This window comes from Pteropus vampyrus, unplaced genomic scaffold (genome assembly GCF_000151845.1).
Source record: "Pteropus vampyrus isolate Shadow unplaced genomic scaffold, Pvam_2.0 Scaffold61, whole genome shotgun sequence".
Classification (NCBI taxonomy): Eukaryota; Metazoa; Chordata; class Mammalia; order Chiroptera; family Pteropodidae; genus Pteropus; species Pteropus vampyrus.
Window position 1 is genome coordinate 5,969,352 of NW_011888842.1, and position 18,166 is coordinate 5,987,517.

Below are 18,166 nucleotides of genomic sequence, written 5' to 3' on the forward strand. Positions count from 1 at the left end.
GATGTGGGCAGGACTAAATGGATAGGAGGAGCAAGACCCGAGGCGGCTGGGAGCCCACACTCCACTTCTCTGAGAATCAGGAGGCCCCAAAAAGAGATGACACCATTTTGCCAAAGGTGACAGCTAATTAGCGGCCAGGTCCCTTGGCTCCTAGGGTACAGCATGTCTGCTGTCGATGGAAAGACACCTCCGTGAGCAAGGCACCGTTCGGAAGCTCGCACATCCCACAGACGCACAGGGCTGCACTCTCTGAGTGCGGAGGGGCGGGGAGCAGTACCGTGTCTGTCCAGCCGAAGGGGACGCTCGGGGGTGGGCAGGGTCTGGAGAGCCGAGGCGAGTGCTGCGTCCTGGGCCTTCCTTCTGCCCTTGGCCAGCTGCTCCTCCAGCTTGCTCTGCAGCGCGCAGTTGGTCCCGATGCTCCTTTCCAGCTGCGCCCGCAGGGCCTGGACCTCTGTCAGGAGGCCGTGCAGGTCCCCGAGAGCACCCCGCCCCTGCCAGCCGTCTGCCAACGCCTCTGCTCCGGAAGCTGCAAATACGTGCAACGGGAAGCCCTGACATCTTCCGCCACCGAAGGGTCAGCCAAGAAAGGAGCTCACCGTTTTAACCTCGCCGCCACCATCGCCCTCCCCTCCCTAAGAACTAGGTACAATTTAAATAACGACTTGACTTTAAAAACAAAAATATTGGCAGACTTAATTGCTGCTATTCCACAGGCTAAATAAGAGCTGGAAATTAATTTTCGCTTCTGGCCATAAAAGCCTAGCAAATTGCATACCAAACCCCGAAATTATGTCTAGTAGTAATAAAACCTATTTGGGCTGGAATTATAGAATGAAAGGGGCTGATTTTAAGAGCCACAGTATATTAAAAGGTACAACAGCAAGAGTAAGAAAAAGCAACTTGAGGAGAAAATGAAAGCTGTGAGGTGGTGATCCTTTTCTAGATAAACTTTCAATAGTGAGAAACCATCTGGAAAATTAGTTTAAAAAAAAAAAAACCACCACACCTCAAAATTGATTCTAAACCATTAGTCTATAGTCAGATCGCTCTGATCCGGTATCTCTCTGAGGACACAGAGGGGACCAGGGCCAACGACCACCTCCGGAGCAGTGTCCACTATGGAGTACATGGCTCCATCCTTACTTGCTGAATGAATGGGCAAAAAGAAACACATACTAGCAATAAAATTATAATAAAAGTTACTTCTTGAGTGCCCACTATGTGCCAGGCACTAGGATTCTTTTAATAAATGATCTCATTTAACTTTCACAACGCTATACAATAGCTATCAGCAGGCATGTTTTATAGAGGAAGAAACAGGCCCCAGGGAGTGAGGTGACCTGCCGAAGGCAGTGACACCGTGAAGCAAGGCGGTGAGGACCCAGACCCCGGCTGGCCTGACTCCTGAGCTGAAGCCCTTCCGTAGTTCCTACGGCTTCTTCGGAAGAAGGGTGAGCCCGAGAGCTTGCTTCAAAATACACCTGCTCCACCCAGGAGGCAAGCACAGGTGTGACGACAGCATTTCAGGCAAGAGCGCCGACCCCGCAGTCCGGGTGAGCTGACGGCCCGTGACACAGAGCCCAGGCTGAGGGGGGCCGTGGACCGGAGCGCCCAGTACCTCTCAGGGTTCTGTGTTCCTCGTCCAGCTTCTCGTACACCCTCAGCTCCACTCGGAGGGACTGGAGCAGCTTGTCGTTCTGGGAGAGCAGCTGCTGCCTCCACTCCGCCTCCTCCTGCACCCTGCAACGGCCCCAGCACCACGGGGAGGAGAGGTCAGTTCTCACTCAGTCACTCACGCAGGCCAACTCCGCCCTCGGCTAGAGGAGTGTGGACAGCGGGGCCCGCGTGGTTAAGGACCCCAGTCGCAGCCACTGTGAGGTGCGTGCTTTCTAACCCTCACTTCGGGGCTATGAGGAAGTGAAGCCCAGGACTGTGATGGCGAAGACAATGACCTGGCCAAGTCAGCGCACCACCCTGGGGAGCCCAGAGTGATGTCGCTCACTAAGAGAGCGGGGCACTCACAGGAGCTGACAGACCAATGAAACGTGTGGGGCAAGACAGAGTCTACAGGGAAACTGCCAAGAGCAGTCAGTACGACCCTTTTAAAATCTGAGTCAGACCCATGCTCCTCCTCCACTCAGAATCCTTCCCAACGGCTTCCCGTGTGACTCAGTGAAAACCAAAGTCCGTACACCGACTGGGCCCAGTTCAGCATCCAGCCACCTCTCTGCCCTCACCCCCCGCCACGCCCTCTCTCCTCCAGATGCACTGGCCTCCCTGCTCTGCCCTGCAGAGGCCAAGGACACCCCACCTCAGGGCCCTTACCGTCCCCTCCAAAAACAACCCTCCGCCAGGTGTCTGCAGAGCTCACACCCTCAGGGCCTCAGGTCACTGCTCAGAGGGGGTCCGTGCAGAGAGGTCCCCCCCAGCCCCCCCTGGAAAAGGAACAGCAACCCGCCCCCCAGGCCCCACCCCCCTTACTCAGACGACCTTGCTCCTTGCATTTCATTCCCACCTGACCCATTACGTGTTGCGTGTTGCTGTCTTCCTACCCCCGCCTGTGCATGAGGGCAGGGCCCGGCGCACCCTGTTTCATCACGGCAGCGCAGCGCCTGGACGCCGGCCTGGGCACGGCTGCACCCGCCCACTACCTGCTCAGCTCGCTGTGGCTGTCACAGAGCTCCTGGAGCAGCTGCTGGCTGTGCCTCTCCTTCTCGCCCACCTCCTTCTGCAGCCTGTCCTTCTCTCCCTTCACACAGGCAAGCTCTTGCTGGAGGTGCTCAAGGTTCGCAGTCTTCCTGGAGAGGGCCTCTCGTAATTTTTCATTCTCCTTCTGTTTATCTGCAAACACGAAAAGCGCGGCTGAGAAGAGACACCATTTGTTTTTTCCAACCTTATTACGCAAATACGGCACTTCAGCTCGAGCACTCCAAGAATACAAAAGAGAACGAGATTTAATCTGGCATTTATGATTCTGGCATTCCAATTATCTCATGCATTTTGGGCAGATAAATCTGTCAACATCAAGGCTGCAGATTAAACGTCACTGGGATGAAATGGGCCTGTTTAATTTTCTATTAAATAATGGGCTGTGCAAACCTACTTTGCCTTCACAGAGCAAACAGTGGGTAGAAATTATAGACAGAAACAAGAAACAAGCTCCAAACTCTGGCAGTGCGTGTTGGGAAAGTCCGCCAGCCTCCCACAAGGCCAGCCAGGCTGTGCCCTGAGGACAGCACCTCTCCCGAGAAATAAATACACGCAGGGCACAGGGGCAGCCATCAAGGGCACGCTCGGAGGCAGTGTGGCGTGCTCACGTGCTCTTCCGCTTTCTGACTCCATAACCTTGAACAAGTTTCTCCCCTTTCCTGTGCCTCGGTTTCCTCATGTATCATTGTGGGGATTAACGGGGTGACTAGGTGTAAAAGGGCTTAGCACGGGGCTTTACAAGCACTTTGAGGGCTGCCAGCAGCGCTGGTGGTGGTAACAGCTAACAGGCCCACAGAGCTAACTGCAGACATGACATGTATCATCCTATTCACTCTTCACAGCAAACCTCCAAGGTAGGTACTATTATTATTCTCTCCATTTTCCAGACAGGAAAATAAGAAACGAAAAGGTTAAGACCTCCCCCAAGATCACACAGCTAACAAGCAGCAGAGCCAAGATTCGGGCCCAGGTTGTCTGATTCTCCTCTTAACCACGACACAAATCATTTCTGAGCAAGTTTCTCCTCCCCACTCAGACTCCAGCCATACTTAGCATCATCTGATTCCTGACAGGTCTGTACTCACCCCATCCCTAAGCCCCCAGCCTGTGTCTGCTCTTCCCTCCTGGTCCATCTCAACCTTAGGCACCGTGATTAACCCCAACTTGTCCTCTAGACTCCGCTTCCGAGGACCAGTTTCCCTGGGTCAGGATGCCATCTCCAGGGTCCTGCAACCAACTCTGAGCCTGCCTTCGCCATGGCTACGCCTCACAGTGGCCTGCGGTGGGTGGCCTGGCTGTCCTTTCCGTCAGACTGTGAGCCCTGGCAGAAAGGGGCCCAAATCTGTATCGGAATCTACACAGGCCCTAACACAGAACCAGAGTCTCTGCTGAGTGAACGAACCATCTGCAGAAGCCTTAATTTCATCTCTCACCCCAGAGTCGGCACGAACACCTCCATGGAAAGTGAACTAAGCTGGCCCACATGCCAGCTCCACCACCTTCCAGCTCTGTGACCACGGGTCGGTCACTCCCCTAGGCCTCAGTTTCTCACCTGTCAAACAGGACTAAGACCATGTCATTCCAGGAGCCCGTTAAGTGTCGAGAGGTCTTGTACGTGAAAGCTCCTTGGGGGCGAAGCTCCAAACAGAAGGAATTAAGAGAAGGGATCTTTGTTAAGAAATACTGGAAAACTTTCCCGAGAGTGGGAAATCTCTGGTTGAGAGTCTGGCAGTAATATATTGCAGGCCTTCCTTCTCTCTTCCACTGAGAATTCAGACAAATGAGAGGTGGCTGTACAGAGGGAATGGGTAACAGGTAAAGAAAGTAATGTTTACTGGGCCCCACGAGAGACGCTATGCTGAGGGCTTCACAGTGTTTGTCGCTACAGCCCTGTGGGGTATTCCTATCTTACGGCTAAGAATACTGAGGTTCGGAGAGAGGTTAAGTGACCTGCCCAAAGTCAGAGCCACAGGATGCGACTCAGGTTGGTCGGACTCTAGTGCCTGCGTCAGTGCCAGCTCAGGTTGGTTAGACTCTAGTGCACGCCACAGAAGGCTGTGGGGCTGGCTCTAGGCTGCGGGGCTCTAGGCTGCGGGTGACACCTTTGACTCTCACCTCTAGACCCTTTAGCAAGCATTGTATTGAGGGCCTGGTTCTGCTTCCTCAGGAAACGAATTTCTGATGTCAGAGAATTATGCAGCTCTGAATCGTAAGCAAAAATGTTTGAAGAACCTATAAAAACACATATAAATAGTGATTGATGAAGAGTGTCCAGGTCATGTAGAACTTTCTAGAAAACAGTTTTGAATAATGAGGACGCACAACATACAAGGGAAAACACTCTTGTGAACTAGATAGGGTATTACCAGAGCCCAGAGGGAAATGAGAGTGAGCTTGAAATAGGACGCAAGAGGGGGATCCCCGCACCTTACCTGTCCTAAGGGAGAGTGACACAGGAGACCTACGCTGGGTGGGGGGTGAGTGACAGCCTTACCCTCCACAGATCTCTCTCCAGAAATCCAAACCCGTATAATCCACAGCCTGCCAGACCTGTCCCAGCCCACAAAGCCAAAGCTGAATTCCTCACCTTTCTTCCCTCACTCTTCCAAACCTGCTCTTTCTCCCGTTTTCTGCCCCTACAGATGGTGTCGCCACTGTCCCTAACCCCAGTGAGAAACCTGGAAGCCGTCCTAACACCTCTCTCTTCTACTGCCCCGTCAGACAAGCATGACTGCGGACGCCTCCCACAAACGCCTCGGACACCGGCCCACTCTTTTTTGCCGCTGCGGCTCAGGCTTCATTGCCTTGCCTCCCGGCTACGCCACCAATGGGGTTATCATCTGAAATACGGTCTGTTCATGTAATTCTCTGCTCAAAAACATCTGACAGCCCACCACTGCAAAAGACAATCAAATAAAGCAAACACAGGGTCCAAACTTCAGATGGCCATTATTTAGCTCCAATTCCATGGCGTACCCCACACCCTCTCCATCCTAGATCCTCATGTCCTCAAATGCAGCCAAACTGGGCCACGTTGGTTGGTGGTCACACATCTCCTCAACTTCGGAGAATGAGGTACTTTACTCCCCTTGCCTACCACCTTCTTCACCTGTCAAAATCATACTCGATTCAACTCTTAGCTCACATTCTCTGCCTCTTACGTGTTTGCTAAGGAGATCAGGGGGTCTAAAGCTAGACAGACTTTACATGTCTCCCCACGCTGTGGTCCACCTCCTGAAATCCCGTCTCTTCCTCTGGCCGGACGCTTCCCTTGACACTCCATCTCGACACTCCCCGTCCTCTGAGTTTTCTACCTCTGTACTATACATAACGCTCATGTCCATAGCACCCCCTGGAGAGTACCTATGGTGTGCAAGGCGCTTTCCACACGTGACAAGCAGATGCTTTCTCTCCGTCTTCCTTACCGACTGTCGACTGAACCACGGAATAAAATGCCAGATATCTGCTTCCCCAGCTTTTGGCGCAGCTACCTCTGGTCCGTGAAACTTGAAAAGAAGCCTGCTGGGAGCTTCTGAGAAAGATCTCCCACCCAGATGAAAAGAGAAGGACAGGGAGAAGCCCTTCCCACTTCCTTCCCATGATCCAGACACTGTCCAGAGAGGGAGTGATGCTTGTAATTACTGCAGTCATCACAGGCACTAACCCCAAGCCCTGCTATCACTGAACCATTAAATCTGCCTTAGAACTGCCTGCCTCTGGATTTCTTGTTATGTAAGAAAACATAAATCTCCACTGTTTACACCAGTTTTTACGCATATTCTGTTAGCGGCAGCTGAAAGCATCCTGGTACATAAGTGATTATCTGGAACAGACTCCCTGTAAGGTATGACATCAGCTCTCCCAGAAGCCAAAGTTCATACTCTCCATTCTCCAGCACTACATTTTTCTCATGCCCACGATTCACTTACCACAATGTCCTACGGCTTTTCAATTCACACATGTCTCTCCCTGCCACCTTCCTCCACGCTCCTCTACGAATTCTCGGGGTCTTTTCAGTGATACCTGCGTCTGAACCACGGCTCTGGCTTCTTAACTGCGTGACCTAACCAATCACATAACTTCCCTAGGTCTCCATTAGCTCAATGAAAACGATCGATGTCGTTATTATTGTGATTACCATTTGTATTAATATCATAACTAATGATAGGCTGGAGCTAACACAGGACCAAAGAGCAATCTGGATAAACAGGAAAAATTCTACAGAAGTCTACCATGACCACAGCTAAGTTGGTCACTTTTCAAAAAGAATAATCAGGCCAAACAGCAGTTCCTGACAAAGCCTGAGCTGAAAAGCCAGTCTTTTTCCTCTGGCCACCATCAATATAAGCTCATGTAAGTGGTGACAAGCTGGAAGACCTGGCCCATGAGATGACAGTTTTTAACAACGCTCCACCTCAACACCACAAGGAGCATGCCTCTCTCAAACCTGCTCCCGGACGAACATCTCATGGCAGGGGGCAGGCAGGGCCACGACTGTTTCTTTGTCTTTTCAGAGACTGTGATGACATGGTGAGGACAGCATGTCTTTCCACCAGCCTAAATACTTGTTGAATCCCTTTCTGTAAACCTTCCCGTCAAAGTGAATTACTCTACAGAGCAACTGGCTGCTCCATTATAGCTGGTGGCCATTTGAGCCCTCGAATAATTGTATAATTGGATTTGCCAGGGAAAATGTAAAACAGAATGAATCTAATTCAGGCATTACCACGAGTGAACGTGAAGGGCCCAGGTGTGTATTTCTTTCCTGTGTTTGATATGACTAATAACTCAGATTAACCGACTTCCCTGGGGGTAGGAGGGGAAGATGCAAGATCGGGGAGGTGGATGGAGAGAGTGAGGGAACCACTCTGAACCAAATTGGAGCATGCGCAGTACTTTGGAAAGATGTCCTTCTGGGCCGATGGCTATGGTGGGCTGGAGAGGAATGAGAACTGGACTAGGAGGTCCAAACACACAAGTGCTGCCACCAAAGACATCCTTCCAGGACTCAGTTATCTCATCTCTAAAAATGGGAATGACATTAGCATCCTGCCCTTTGCAGAGCTTTGCGAAGTTAAACTAGGAATGTTATGCGAAGCAAAATAGTAAAATAAAATTGATAATGATGAAACAACCATTTGTTGAGTGGAGCACCCAGCAAGGCCCCATTCGTAACATTGCCTCGTTTAATCTTACAATGACTCTTATAATTAAGATTGGGAGAGGTGGGGGGACTTGCTTAAAGTCACAAAGCTATAAACAGAAGAATTGGGATCCACACCTAGGTGGTCCAATCCCAAACAATCTCAGGCTTTTCGTAGTGCACAGAGCTGCTCTCAAGACACATTCTTCACAGAATAAAGATACTTTCTTTGGAGCAATAAGAAAAGGTGTCCAAAATGTATTGTTCAATGAAAAACAAAGGACAGAATAGTGATAGAAAGTATTCTACCTCTGACTTAAGTGAGAGAGGGAATGAGAATATATATTTGTATTTACATTTTAAAAACACTGTTTAAGGATACAGAAGGAACAAACAAAAGTGGGAAGAGACGGGAGAAGAGGATTAATGGGTATAGGATGGAGATATTAATTTTTGAACCACATGACTATCTTACCTATGAAAAATAAAATTCTTCATGAAAGAACATTCCATTCAGAGCTACCTGTGGCTATGCAGGAATACTGGTGATCTTTTGACTGGCATGTTGAGGTTTACCAGACTGTTACGATGCTAATATTTTTATAATCTATTATTAACACAAAGACAAAATACTGCTTTGTTTTATTTTAAAATACCTATCTATGTCTCCGCAGCTTCTAAAGGCAAACCACAAGTCAACCCAATTCGCGATGTCAGAGGCTGGCAGACTTCTCCAACGCCTGGAAAGTTAATACTTATCAAGTACCTGCTTTGTGACAGGGTGTACCACGTCAAGTAGCTCACATAATTCTCATCACGACAGGATAAATGGAAATTATTATCCCCATTTTATAGCTAAATTACTAGAACTAAGAGTCTGCAAGGTTAAATGAGGTCACCCTAGAGGAAAACGGCGAAGTCAGGACTTGACCTGAAGTGTCTCTGGCCACAAGTCTGAAGCTCTTCCCAATGCACAGAATGGGCAAATGCATGGCAAGTGGAGCGCTCGGGGCCCACACGGCCCGTGGGAAGGGCCCCTCACCTTGATCAAACTCAGACTCCTGTCGTTCCAGCTGTCTCCGCAGCTGTTCATTTGTCTTAATAGAGTCTTCTAAACGTCTTCGCAAACTTCGAATTTCTTGTAGATGTTCCATTAGTAGGTCTATAGGAAGGAGGAAATTTTTAAAGTCTGAAGCCCCCGACAAAGTGAGTAATTTCTAGATTAGGCAGTGATCTTGACAATCCAACAGTACTGGATGTATTAAGACAGTCCGCAACTGGCAATTCTTTCCCAGGCACGAAGAGGCTGAGCTATTGCCCACGGCCCACAGACACAGTTCTGGAGTGATTTTCCGCAGCCCTCCACGACGAAGGTGTTTTACATCACGTGGAAAAATTATATTCCATACGATTTTAATGCCAACTCTAATGCAGCCCTTTATTCTTCTAAATATCAAATATTAAAACCTTCCTTATGGTGAAACTGACAGATCACTTTCGAATCTGCCTGAATTGCCTGAGAGTTGATTAAACTTCCTTCATTATGAATCTAGATATTTTCAAGACTAATTCTTTGAAAGGAATATGTTTCCTTTCATCTATCACTTGCTAATTTAAGACTTAAAAACAAAATAAAACAATAATCTCAAGCTAGTGAGAATAGCAAGAAAAGTACTCTCGAGAATATATCCTCTCAGCGTGAGTATAAATGTATGTGACTTTTCGGGACTATTTTTATCATTAGACTTAGAAAGGTTCTTTTTAACGTCTTTTACCAAATAACTCTACTTACAGGAATTTAGCGATCACCAGAGATGCTCACAACCATTTGACAGAATGCATAAAAATGTTCGTGTTGGCACTACATATAACAGTAAGAACTGAAAATAAATTATTAAATAAGTCATATTACATCCATTATGATGTAGTATTATACAGCTACTAAAATTATATTATGAAGACTCTATAAATAACATGGAAAAACAGAGATACAAAAGAGCTTAGCGACATAATCACAACTCTATTTCAAAACTCGCTGACAGGAAAGACATACGCAAAACAAGGAAACAAACCTGAGTATTAACAGAGGTTGCCTTTGGGTGTAGATTTTAGGCTTTAAAAAACTACTGCATTACATCTTAAAATTATATTTAATAATACGCAAAAAATTTAAATTTCCAAATTTTCTAAAATGAGCAAATTTTTTTTTTTTTTTTTTAGCCTCGGCCACACCTCAATTTTATAAAGAAAGCAAGCAGCATAGTTCCAATCTAGAGGTAGGTTTCTAGAATCAGTGTTTAAAGCATAATCACATTAAGTATCCAAAGGCAAAACTATGTCTTTAATTCATTAATTAGGGTATACTCGGTATGTCTTAGTAATGTTTGTTTTAAAACATTCTACTAATGTTATGACTCGGTTTTAATTCCTCCAAAATGACTTTCATTTACAAGTGGCACAATGTTACAGATCTTTTCCTAATTAAATAGTAATTTCGCCATGAATTTGAATGTTTATGAGATGACTTAATTCCCAAACCCTCGGCTATCTCCTATTAATGCCAGAAGTGTGGCAAGTCATTTGCGGGAACGTCTGAGGCCCTCGCTGCAGCCCAGCACTGAAGCACCCTGTTTGCAAGGAACTCCCGGCACATCCTGGCACCGCACCTGCCGGCCCTGCCTCGCGGCCATGCAAATCTTCCAGTGGCTAGTCAGGTCGGAGGGAGTCAGGAACTTATCTGTTCTGACTGCAGCTTTCCTTGCTGGTTGATCCACATCACACACTGCCAGTTTCTGGTACGAGTCATCTTCTACTGAGTCTGGCCGGGAGCTGGAATCATCCCTTGGGCTTAAGGAAACATTCCTGATCGAACTGGACACCACTTATTAATTATGCAGCCCTCGCCAAGGAGAAGGAAACCCTATATTCGCCTTTACGAAGTGGGAGAAAAATACCTGTCCCTCTTACAATAATACCCTTCTGACAAATGCCAACTCTTTAAAATCGTAAATCCTGTTAAGAAGCATCTACCAGAAAACAGTAAGTGCCTCTTTTGCCTAGGCATTGCAATTTATAGAATCTAGGTTAAGAACTGCCCCCAAAATAACAGGCAAGCTTCACGTTCAAAGATATTCCCCGCAGCAATGCTCACAATTGTGAAATTTTAAAAATGACTTAAATGTTCAGCAACGGAGGAACGTACGAAAACTGTGTTCGGCCATCTCCACAGACTATTCTAAAGCCACTGGGAATGATGTTATGTAACGTATCAGAAAGCATATGATATAATGGTAAGTAAAAAAGACACACGAAATTCTCTCTCTATTCAGGTTATAAATATGACAAAAGGAAAAACAGATGCAGAGACTGAATGTCTGAAGACAAAGAAACCAAGGAAGCTAACAGCGGGGTTACTAAGATGGCTCCAGTGAGCACGAACCCCACTCAGGAAAGCACCCCGTAACCCACTAGGAAAGCATGACGCGCCCCACGTCATGGGTCCCCAGAGGAATCAGAAATAAAAGATGCCTGAATGGTTCTACACCGGAATTAAACCAACCTTGGGGGGGCAGGCAGGGTGGAGGCCAGAAAACAGAGGGGCAGGCAAGAGGGAAAAATAGCAAGAGGGCTCTAAAGAACAGGGACCTCTAATATTCCCATGTAAAAGAGCCGGCTTGCTGCATGGTGACCCCAGCCCCTCCAGTTCCTCACACCCCCACCCAAGTCTGCTCCTCCCACAGAGGCCTGTGGAAATGGTCTCAGGGGTTCTTGGAAAGGGACTGAGTTCCATGTCACACTGACACAGTGCAAGGGGTGGCAATAGAGACAGGGAAACAATTCATGATCTGACCTAAATTAGGAGAAGGCCGACTGTACATAGAAACTCACAGAAATTGGAGAGGGATACAGCCAGAAATCCAAAGAAAGCAAATTTAGGCAATTGGTTTCTGAAGACCCCAGCTGATACCTGAGTTACATCAGACATGTACACTTCACGCTCTAGGTATGTTTTCAAACTGAGTTTCTCTGTGCCCTGAGTGTCCTAAGGAGCCTATGAGGCCACCACAGGGGACAAAGGCTCCACTCTTATCTGTTTTACATATTGGGCTTCCATGCAAAGATTCATCTGAAAAAAAAGGGAGAGAGATGTTCTGTCGATTAAAAAAAAAAAAAGATAAAAAATTTTTGAAAACCACTGTTCTTTGTGATCAGGTGCCAACAAAGAACTTTAGCAAAAAGGTGCCAGTGTCCGATTTGTGCAAACAACTCACCAGAAGAAAGGAGAGACCAAATGATGTCAGTTGAGGTCCAGAGTCTGTATCAGGGGTCAGAAACCTATGGTCCCTGGGTCAAATCCACCCACCACCTGTTTTAGTAAATAAAGTCTTACGGGAACTCAGCCACAACATTCATGTGCATATTGTCTACAGCTGCTTTTTGCTGCAACAGCAGGATTGAGTAATGGAAACAAAGACCATATGCTCCACAAAGCCTAAAATATTTACTATCTGGCCTTTTACAGGAAAAGAGTACCGATCCCTGGTCTATCTGTTCTGAGGTATACATTCCTTGAACTTCTGAAATATGTTGAATTATAAACACTAAGCCCTACCTAATACCCCAACAGGAAGTGATCAAGGCTGCAGAAACAGAGGCGGTGAAGGAGAGCTCAGGGGCAGGCGGGGCCTTGGGGGCTGATTCTACCAACTCGGCCCATGGCTCCACGTCAGAGGCAGGACAAGGGGCTGACCCAGAGCGCCGAGAGTTACACAAAAGAGAAACAGAGCAGACGTAGAGAATCACGAAACGTTCAAACAGGGGTGAAGGACTCCAGGCATCTGTACAATTCAAAGCAGAAGAGTCTCCCAAGTGAACCTGCCTTAGGAAGAGTTTGAAAGAAACAAAGGAAATTAACCAGACTTGGAACTGACACATAACCTCGGTGCTTTCCAGCGTGCCACTGTTCGAGAGCGAGGAAATGGCAAGTCATATAATAAGTCACCATTTAAAAAATAAAAATGACTTTGCCCCCATCACCACACTTTCAACAATCGTAGCTTCCCCCGGTAATAAATGATACTCTTAATAACCAGCTTTGGCCCTCACAGGACCTCTTTTCATCAGAGAAATATTCAAATGTCACTACACTCTGCTTACTAAGGCAAGATGATAAATTGTTGTTTAAACCAGGAAACCTTGGCTATGTTTAAAATGCTTCGTAAGGCTTAACTTACCTTGAGAAAAATTGTTCGCTGTAACTGAAGTCTTCTCCATCTCGCTGTCCTGCTTCTGGTCTTGTGAGGAGGACTTTTCGGATATTTCACAATCGGACAAGGCGTGAGAGGCTGAAGGCTCAGGAGACTCGGGTAGAATGTGTTTGTAGGTCAAGTTGTCGTCCTCAGTCCTTGACCATTGGGAATGAAAGAGAAATCACTTTCCACGCTAAGATCCCAAACCCGGACCATAACTTACGATTACTGGGCTCTCTGTAATTTCCCCCATCTTCGTAATGTTTTAGAGTGCTTTTATTTTCCTAGGGCATTTTTAGCAAGGATATTCTAAAAACAAAACGTACTCAGTGGGCTTGAGACAGGAGCCAACGAAGAAAGGGACACTTATGGAGAGAGACAAGTGAGGACGTCAGTCAACAGCAACCGTTCGCCAAACGCCAGCGCCGTGCGAGGCATTTCAGATGTGCTGTCTGACTTGGTCCTCAGAGAAACCCTCTGAAGTAGGGAGTACGATCCTCACTTAGCGCTGGAAAGACTGAGGCTCATCATAAACTCGTCCCCTGCATCACAGCTTTACTCAAGGGGTGGAGCTCTGCCTTCAGGGCCCCAGGAGAAGGTGGAAGGCCGGCCCAAATCCATGAAGGGGCCTCATGGGTTTAAAACTCTCGAAATCCTTGTGGTCCTCAAGTAGGTCCCAATATCACCATTCTGGCAATCATCTGGTCATTAACCGGTATTTCCCAAGGGCCACCTAAGCGATGAGTAAAAACTCCTGGAACTCTGTGAAAAACCCATGTGATTCTCCATTATAGATAAGTTCCTTAATTTAAAGCTCTTTTTTCTCCCACTTTTTCCTATTGCTTCTCGTCTCATTATTCATAAGCTCAGACGAGAGCAAAGGACTCCGAAGCTGCAACGTATCCATTAACAGGTAAACACAAGATGCAACTCTGCGCAGACAGCGTGATGGATGCCTGGGCTTGCTGCTGCCTTGCAAAGTGTGGAATGGGCCAAGGGCACCCGTTTAATTAGCTTAGGAGTGACCCATGTGAGTGCTAAGCCTACAGCTGAAAAAAAGAACAGAAGGAAAGAAACAAACCTGCCAGAAATGGAAAGGGTGACACATGGTTGAGGAGGGCTGAAAGAGGCTCCCTGCGTCCCTCCAGCCCATCCTCCAAGAACCATGACAGTCTTTCAAAATGGCAAATCTGGCCACGTCTAGTCCCTGGACACTCTCCTCTTCTTACACGGCAGAATTTAACAGTATTTGAGGACCAGCCCAGCATGGCCCTGCCTGTCTCTCCAGCCTTGACTCTCACATTTCGCGTGCCAGCCACACGGCTCAAAGGGGCCATGGACACTCTCCCAAACAACCCCCAGCCCTCGACTCTCCTTTAGATCTCAGCTGAGACTGTCTCCAGTCTGGGAGGCCTCCACAGCCTTCGACGGCATGTGATGTTATTGTGAGGATGGAAGTAGAGGGCTGGACTGGGAGGGATCTTTGAACATACTGCAGTGGGAAAGGAGTATTTCTTCTAAATTTACAAAGCCCTGGTTAAATGTCCTCCAGTGAGCTGTGATTACCTCCCTGCCTGCTCGCTCGAATGATGCTCATGGCCTTCATGATGCAATAAAAACTAAAATTCTATACCCCAGATTGGTCTCTATTTCTTTATTTTACCTCCAGGAGCCCAAAGGGCTATAGTTCCAAAGAGGAGGGAAGTGACCATAGCACTAATAGCATTCAAAACCTTTAACAAGTAAACAGAGGAGGGCGAGACCTTGACATTGCCAGTTGGCCATGCCCTTAAGCTAAGAGAGTATACGATCTCCTTATTCCATGAACATTTTCTGAATTCCAACTACATGCCAGATACTCGGGGCTAGAGCAGGTATAAAGGTATTAAAAACATACTCTTTGCCCTCAAAAAGCTACGTGGAATAACAACAACAGCCCAGGCCTTGGAGTACAACATATTCAAGTTCAAATCCCAGCTCTGCCTCTTAATGGCAAGTATGCAACTCTGACCTTCAGGCTCCTCATCCTAAAATGGGAACAATAACGCTGACCTGGTAGGGTCAGAAATAATGAACGTGAATGCCCAGGGCAGTGGCCAACACACACCAACACCCGGTTAACGCTAGATCCTTTCCCCTTTCGAGGAGTTCTGGGAGTGGAAAGAGAAATGCAGAAAGTATCACTGTGCCCTGTGGTAAGTGCTGCAATGTAACTATGTGTCAAGTGCTCCAGGAAGAGTAACTGATCCTGGGATGTAGCAGAGATGGGAGCGTCAGAGAGAGCCAGGCTCATCTCCACGTTAAACGACACTGAGAAAGATTTTCCAACGACAAGGGGAAGAACGCAGAGTGTGCAGCTGCGCAAAGGCATGGTCTAAACAGCGACAGTCAGATAAGACGGAAGCACAGGGCACACTGGGGTCCCCAACCCCTGGGCTGTGAACTGGTACTGGTCCGTGGCCTGTAAGGAACTGGGCCACACAGCAGGAGGTGAGCAGCGGGGGAGTGAGCGAAGCTTCATCTGTATCTGCAGCTGCTCCCCAGCACCGGCATCACCACCTCAGCTCCACCTCAGATCGCCGGGCCTTAGGTTCTCATAGGAGCACCGGTCCCTGGTGCCAACAAAAGGTTGGGGACCACTAGGGTACAGGATGGAAAGGAAAGATGGGTCAGACCGAGAAGGGTCTCAAATGTCAGGCTAAAGAGTCTGAAATTTATTCTGCAGGTACCCAGGTGCCAACGGAAGGGATGTGTCATCTGGGTCAAATCACCTGACAGAGAAATGCCACGAGTAACCTAAAATGACTGAACGAAGGCGGCAGGAAAGACAGCATGAACCTTTGGTTCGGCGTGGCCACTCTCAGCTTCGTAAGGGTTTATGCTTTATTTCCGAGCAGCAGGAAGCTAACAGGATAGGAGGGAGCTGGAACGCTCAAAAAGCCGGCAGACCAGCCAGTCTCCGTGCGGCGCGCTCCACACTCACCTCTCCACCGGTTCATCCTGGGCGCTCGTTCCCACTCCAGCTGATTTTCCTGGAAGCAGAAATAACATTAAGAAGGAGGAAAACATAAAAAAAAAAAAAAAAAAGTGTTCTCTAATAATTTCCTGCTCATACATTTGCAGAGACACTATTCCATTTGTTTAAACGCGCTTTGTAACAATCCCGGATATTTAAAGTGGGATTACCAAGAACATGGTTCATTCAGACTGCGGACTCGTCCTCATCACCGCTCTGGCCCTGGCTCTCGGAGGAAGGTGACAGCACTGAAATCTAAAAGGTGGTCACAGAGCCGCTGCTGGGTGCACGCTCTTTCTCCTTCTCCAAAACTCTGGTGCTGACAGTACACATGCTCGTTACAGGAAATGGGTAAAGAATCAGGTAAAAGAAGGTCGTCACCCTCCAGGTACCCACCACAGACACAGAGCCGGACTGCCTTCCTTTCCTTCATGCATCTTGGCACGGGTGATACCATACTGTGACTTAATTTTTCACTTGGTACTTCATTATAAGCATTTCTCTACTAAACCTGCTCTGGAAACATCATTTTTAATGACTACGCTAATATTCCATTGCAGCCATGTATGCGCCACAGTTTGGCCAGTCCCACTTTGACTTTTTGGTCATCTCCAATGTTTCACTTTTATAAAAATAAACGAAATAAACATCTTTGTGCATACAGCTGTATCTGCATTTAAATTCTTTGCTTAGGAAAGACTCTCAAAAGAGGGATTCCTAGGAGAAGGAGTATATGAGCGCAGTTGACTAAAAGAAATGACAAAAGGAAAAATAAAACATGGCTGGGCAGAAGAAGCTCTTCTCTTTCCTGCATGTCATCATTTGCTGTTTGAAGGGAGCCCAGATTTCAAAGAGACTAACAACTTTATTTTAAAAATACTTCAGAACTCTGGAAATTGCAAACTGGGATGAGCTCTTTGAAGAAACTAACATGTGGCTAAAAGAAAAAAAACAAACCCTTCTATAGCTGTACTTGAAAAATGAGACTATAATTAAACTACACCCACACATACCATTTTCAAAACTACTTCCTAAAAGGAACAGTTCTCACACACCACAACGCACAGGAAAAGATCACTGGAGACTCGCACATCTGCTTTACGTCTTGTGGCTCTCCCCCTGGATGCACGAGGCGGGCTGTGGCTGCTGTCAGGCTCCCTCACCACCCCACAGGCCAGCCACGAGCACCAGGTCAGTGCGACGAGCCGAGTGCGTAAAAGCCACCCACCACTGCAGGGCGCTGTTGGGCACCGCGAATGAGTCAGACAGGCCGGGGCCACCAGGGGCCAGGCCCTCAGATGGTTCCAAAATACCCACCATCTCCTTTAGGCCTCACCACAATCCCACCGGCCCAGCACTGGTATCTCCATTTAATAAGAAACGGAAATCCAGGAGGTTTAACGTTCCCACTCCCTCACTCTGCCCGATGCACACTCTCACCTACTTTACCGCAGGTTCCAGATTACTAAGGGCCATGGAGATGCTCCTATAGCCAGCTCAGCCACAATCTGTCTTCATCTTCTGGGCTACATGCTGACCCCAAAGGGCATAACATTTTGACTCCCTGAAAGGTAGGAAGAAGCTGACAGGCTCTACCATAGTGAATGCTCTCAGGGGATCCACCTCTCCATCCTACATTCCTCCTCAAGCGGGGAAGCTATATGTGGCTGGGTCACATTCTCACACCATGACTGAAATCCTAGGCTGCAAACCACCAGAACGGGCAGGGCCGACTGAGCACGGAAAGAACAACTCCATCAGCATTTTTCACCTCCCACCTGCACGAGACGAGGGCTGCTGATCAGCGGACGATAAGATGTTGGCCCTACAGACCTTGAGGGTGGCCGTCTGCCCCAGCCCAGCCTTCCAAAGGGCTGAGGTGTCCTCCGCACGCCAGCCAGGCACACGGTGACTCCTGTCTCACACTTCACCGCTGCTCTTTGGGAGACAGACAAACTCCCCAGCGACTTCCCAGGGCAGGGGGCCCTCGGTCTGGGCTGGGCTTTAAGCATTCATAAACGCATCTTCGATCCATCAAAAACCTCTCCA

The 18,166-nt window shown here is 47.9% G+C and overlaps 1 protein-coding gene across 1 annotated transcript in view; it reads right to left on the reverse strand.

Annotated features, from left to right (window-relative positions):
- Positions 1 to 18,166, reverse strand: part of CDK5RAP2 (CDK5 regulatory subunit associated protein 2) — a 169,843-nt gene that overhangs the window by 17,656 nt on the left and 134,021 nt on the right. The window contains 7 exon segments of the mRNA XM_011360968.2: positions 278 to 526; positions 1,619 to 1,740; positions 2,652 to 2,841; positions 4,825 to 4,941; positions 8,895 to 9,014; positions 13,087 to 13,256; positions 16,085 to 16,133. Of these exon segments, the coding sequence (XP_011359270.1) occupies positions 278 to 526; positions 1,619 to 1,740; positions 2,652 to 2,841; positions 4,825 to 4,941; positions 8,895 to 9,014; positions 13,087 to 13,256; positions 16,085 to 16,133 (1,017 nt within the window).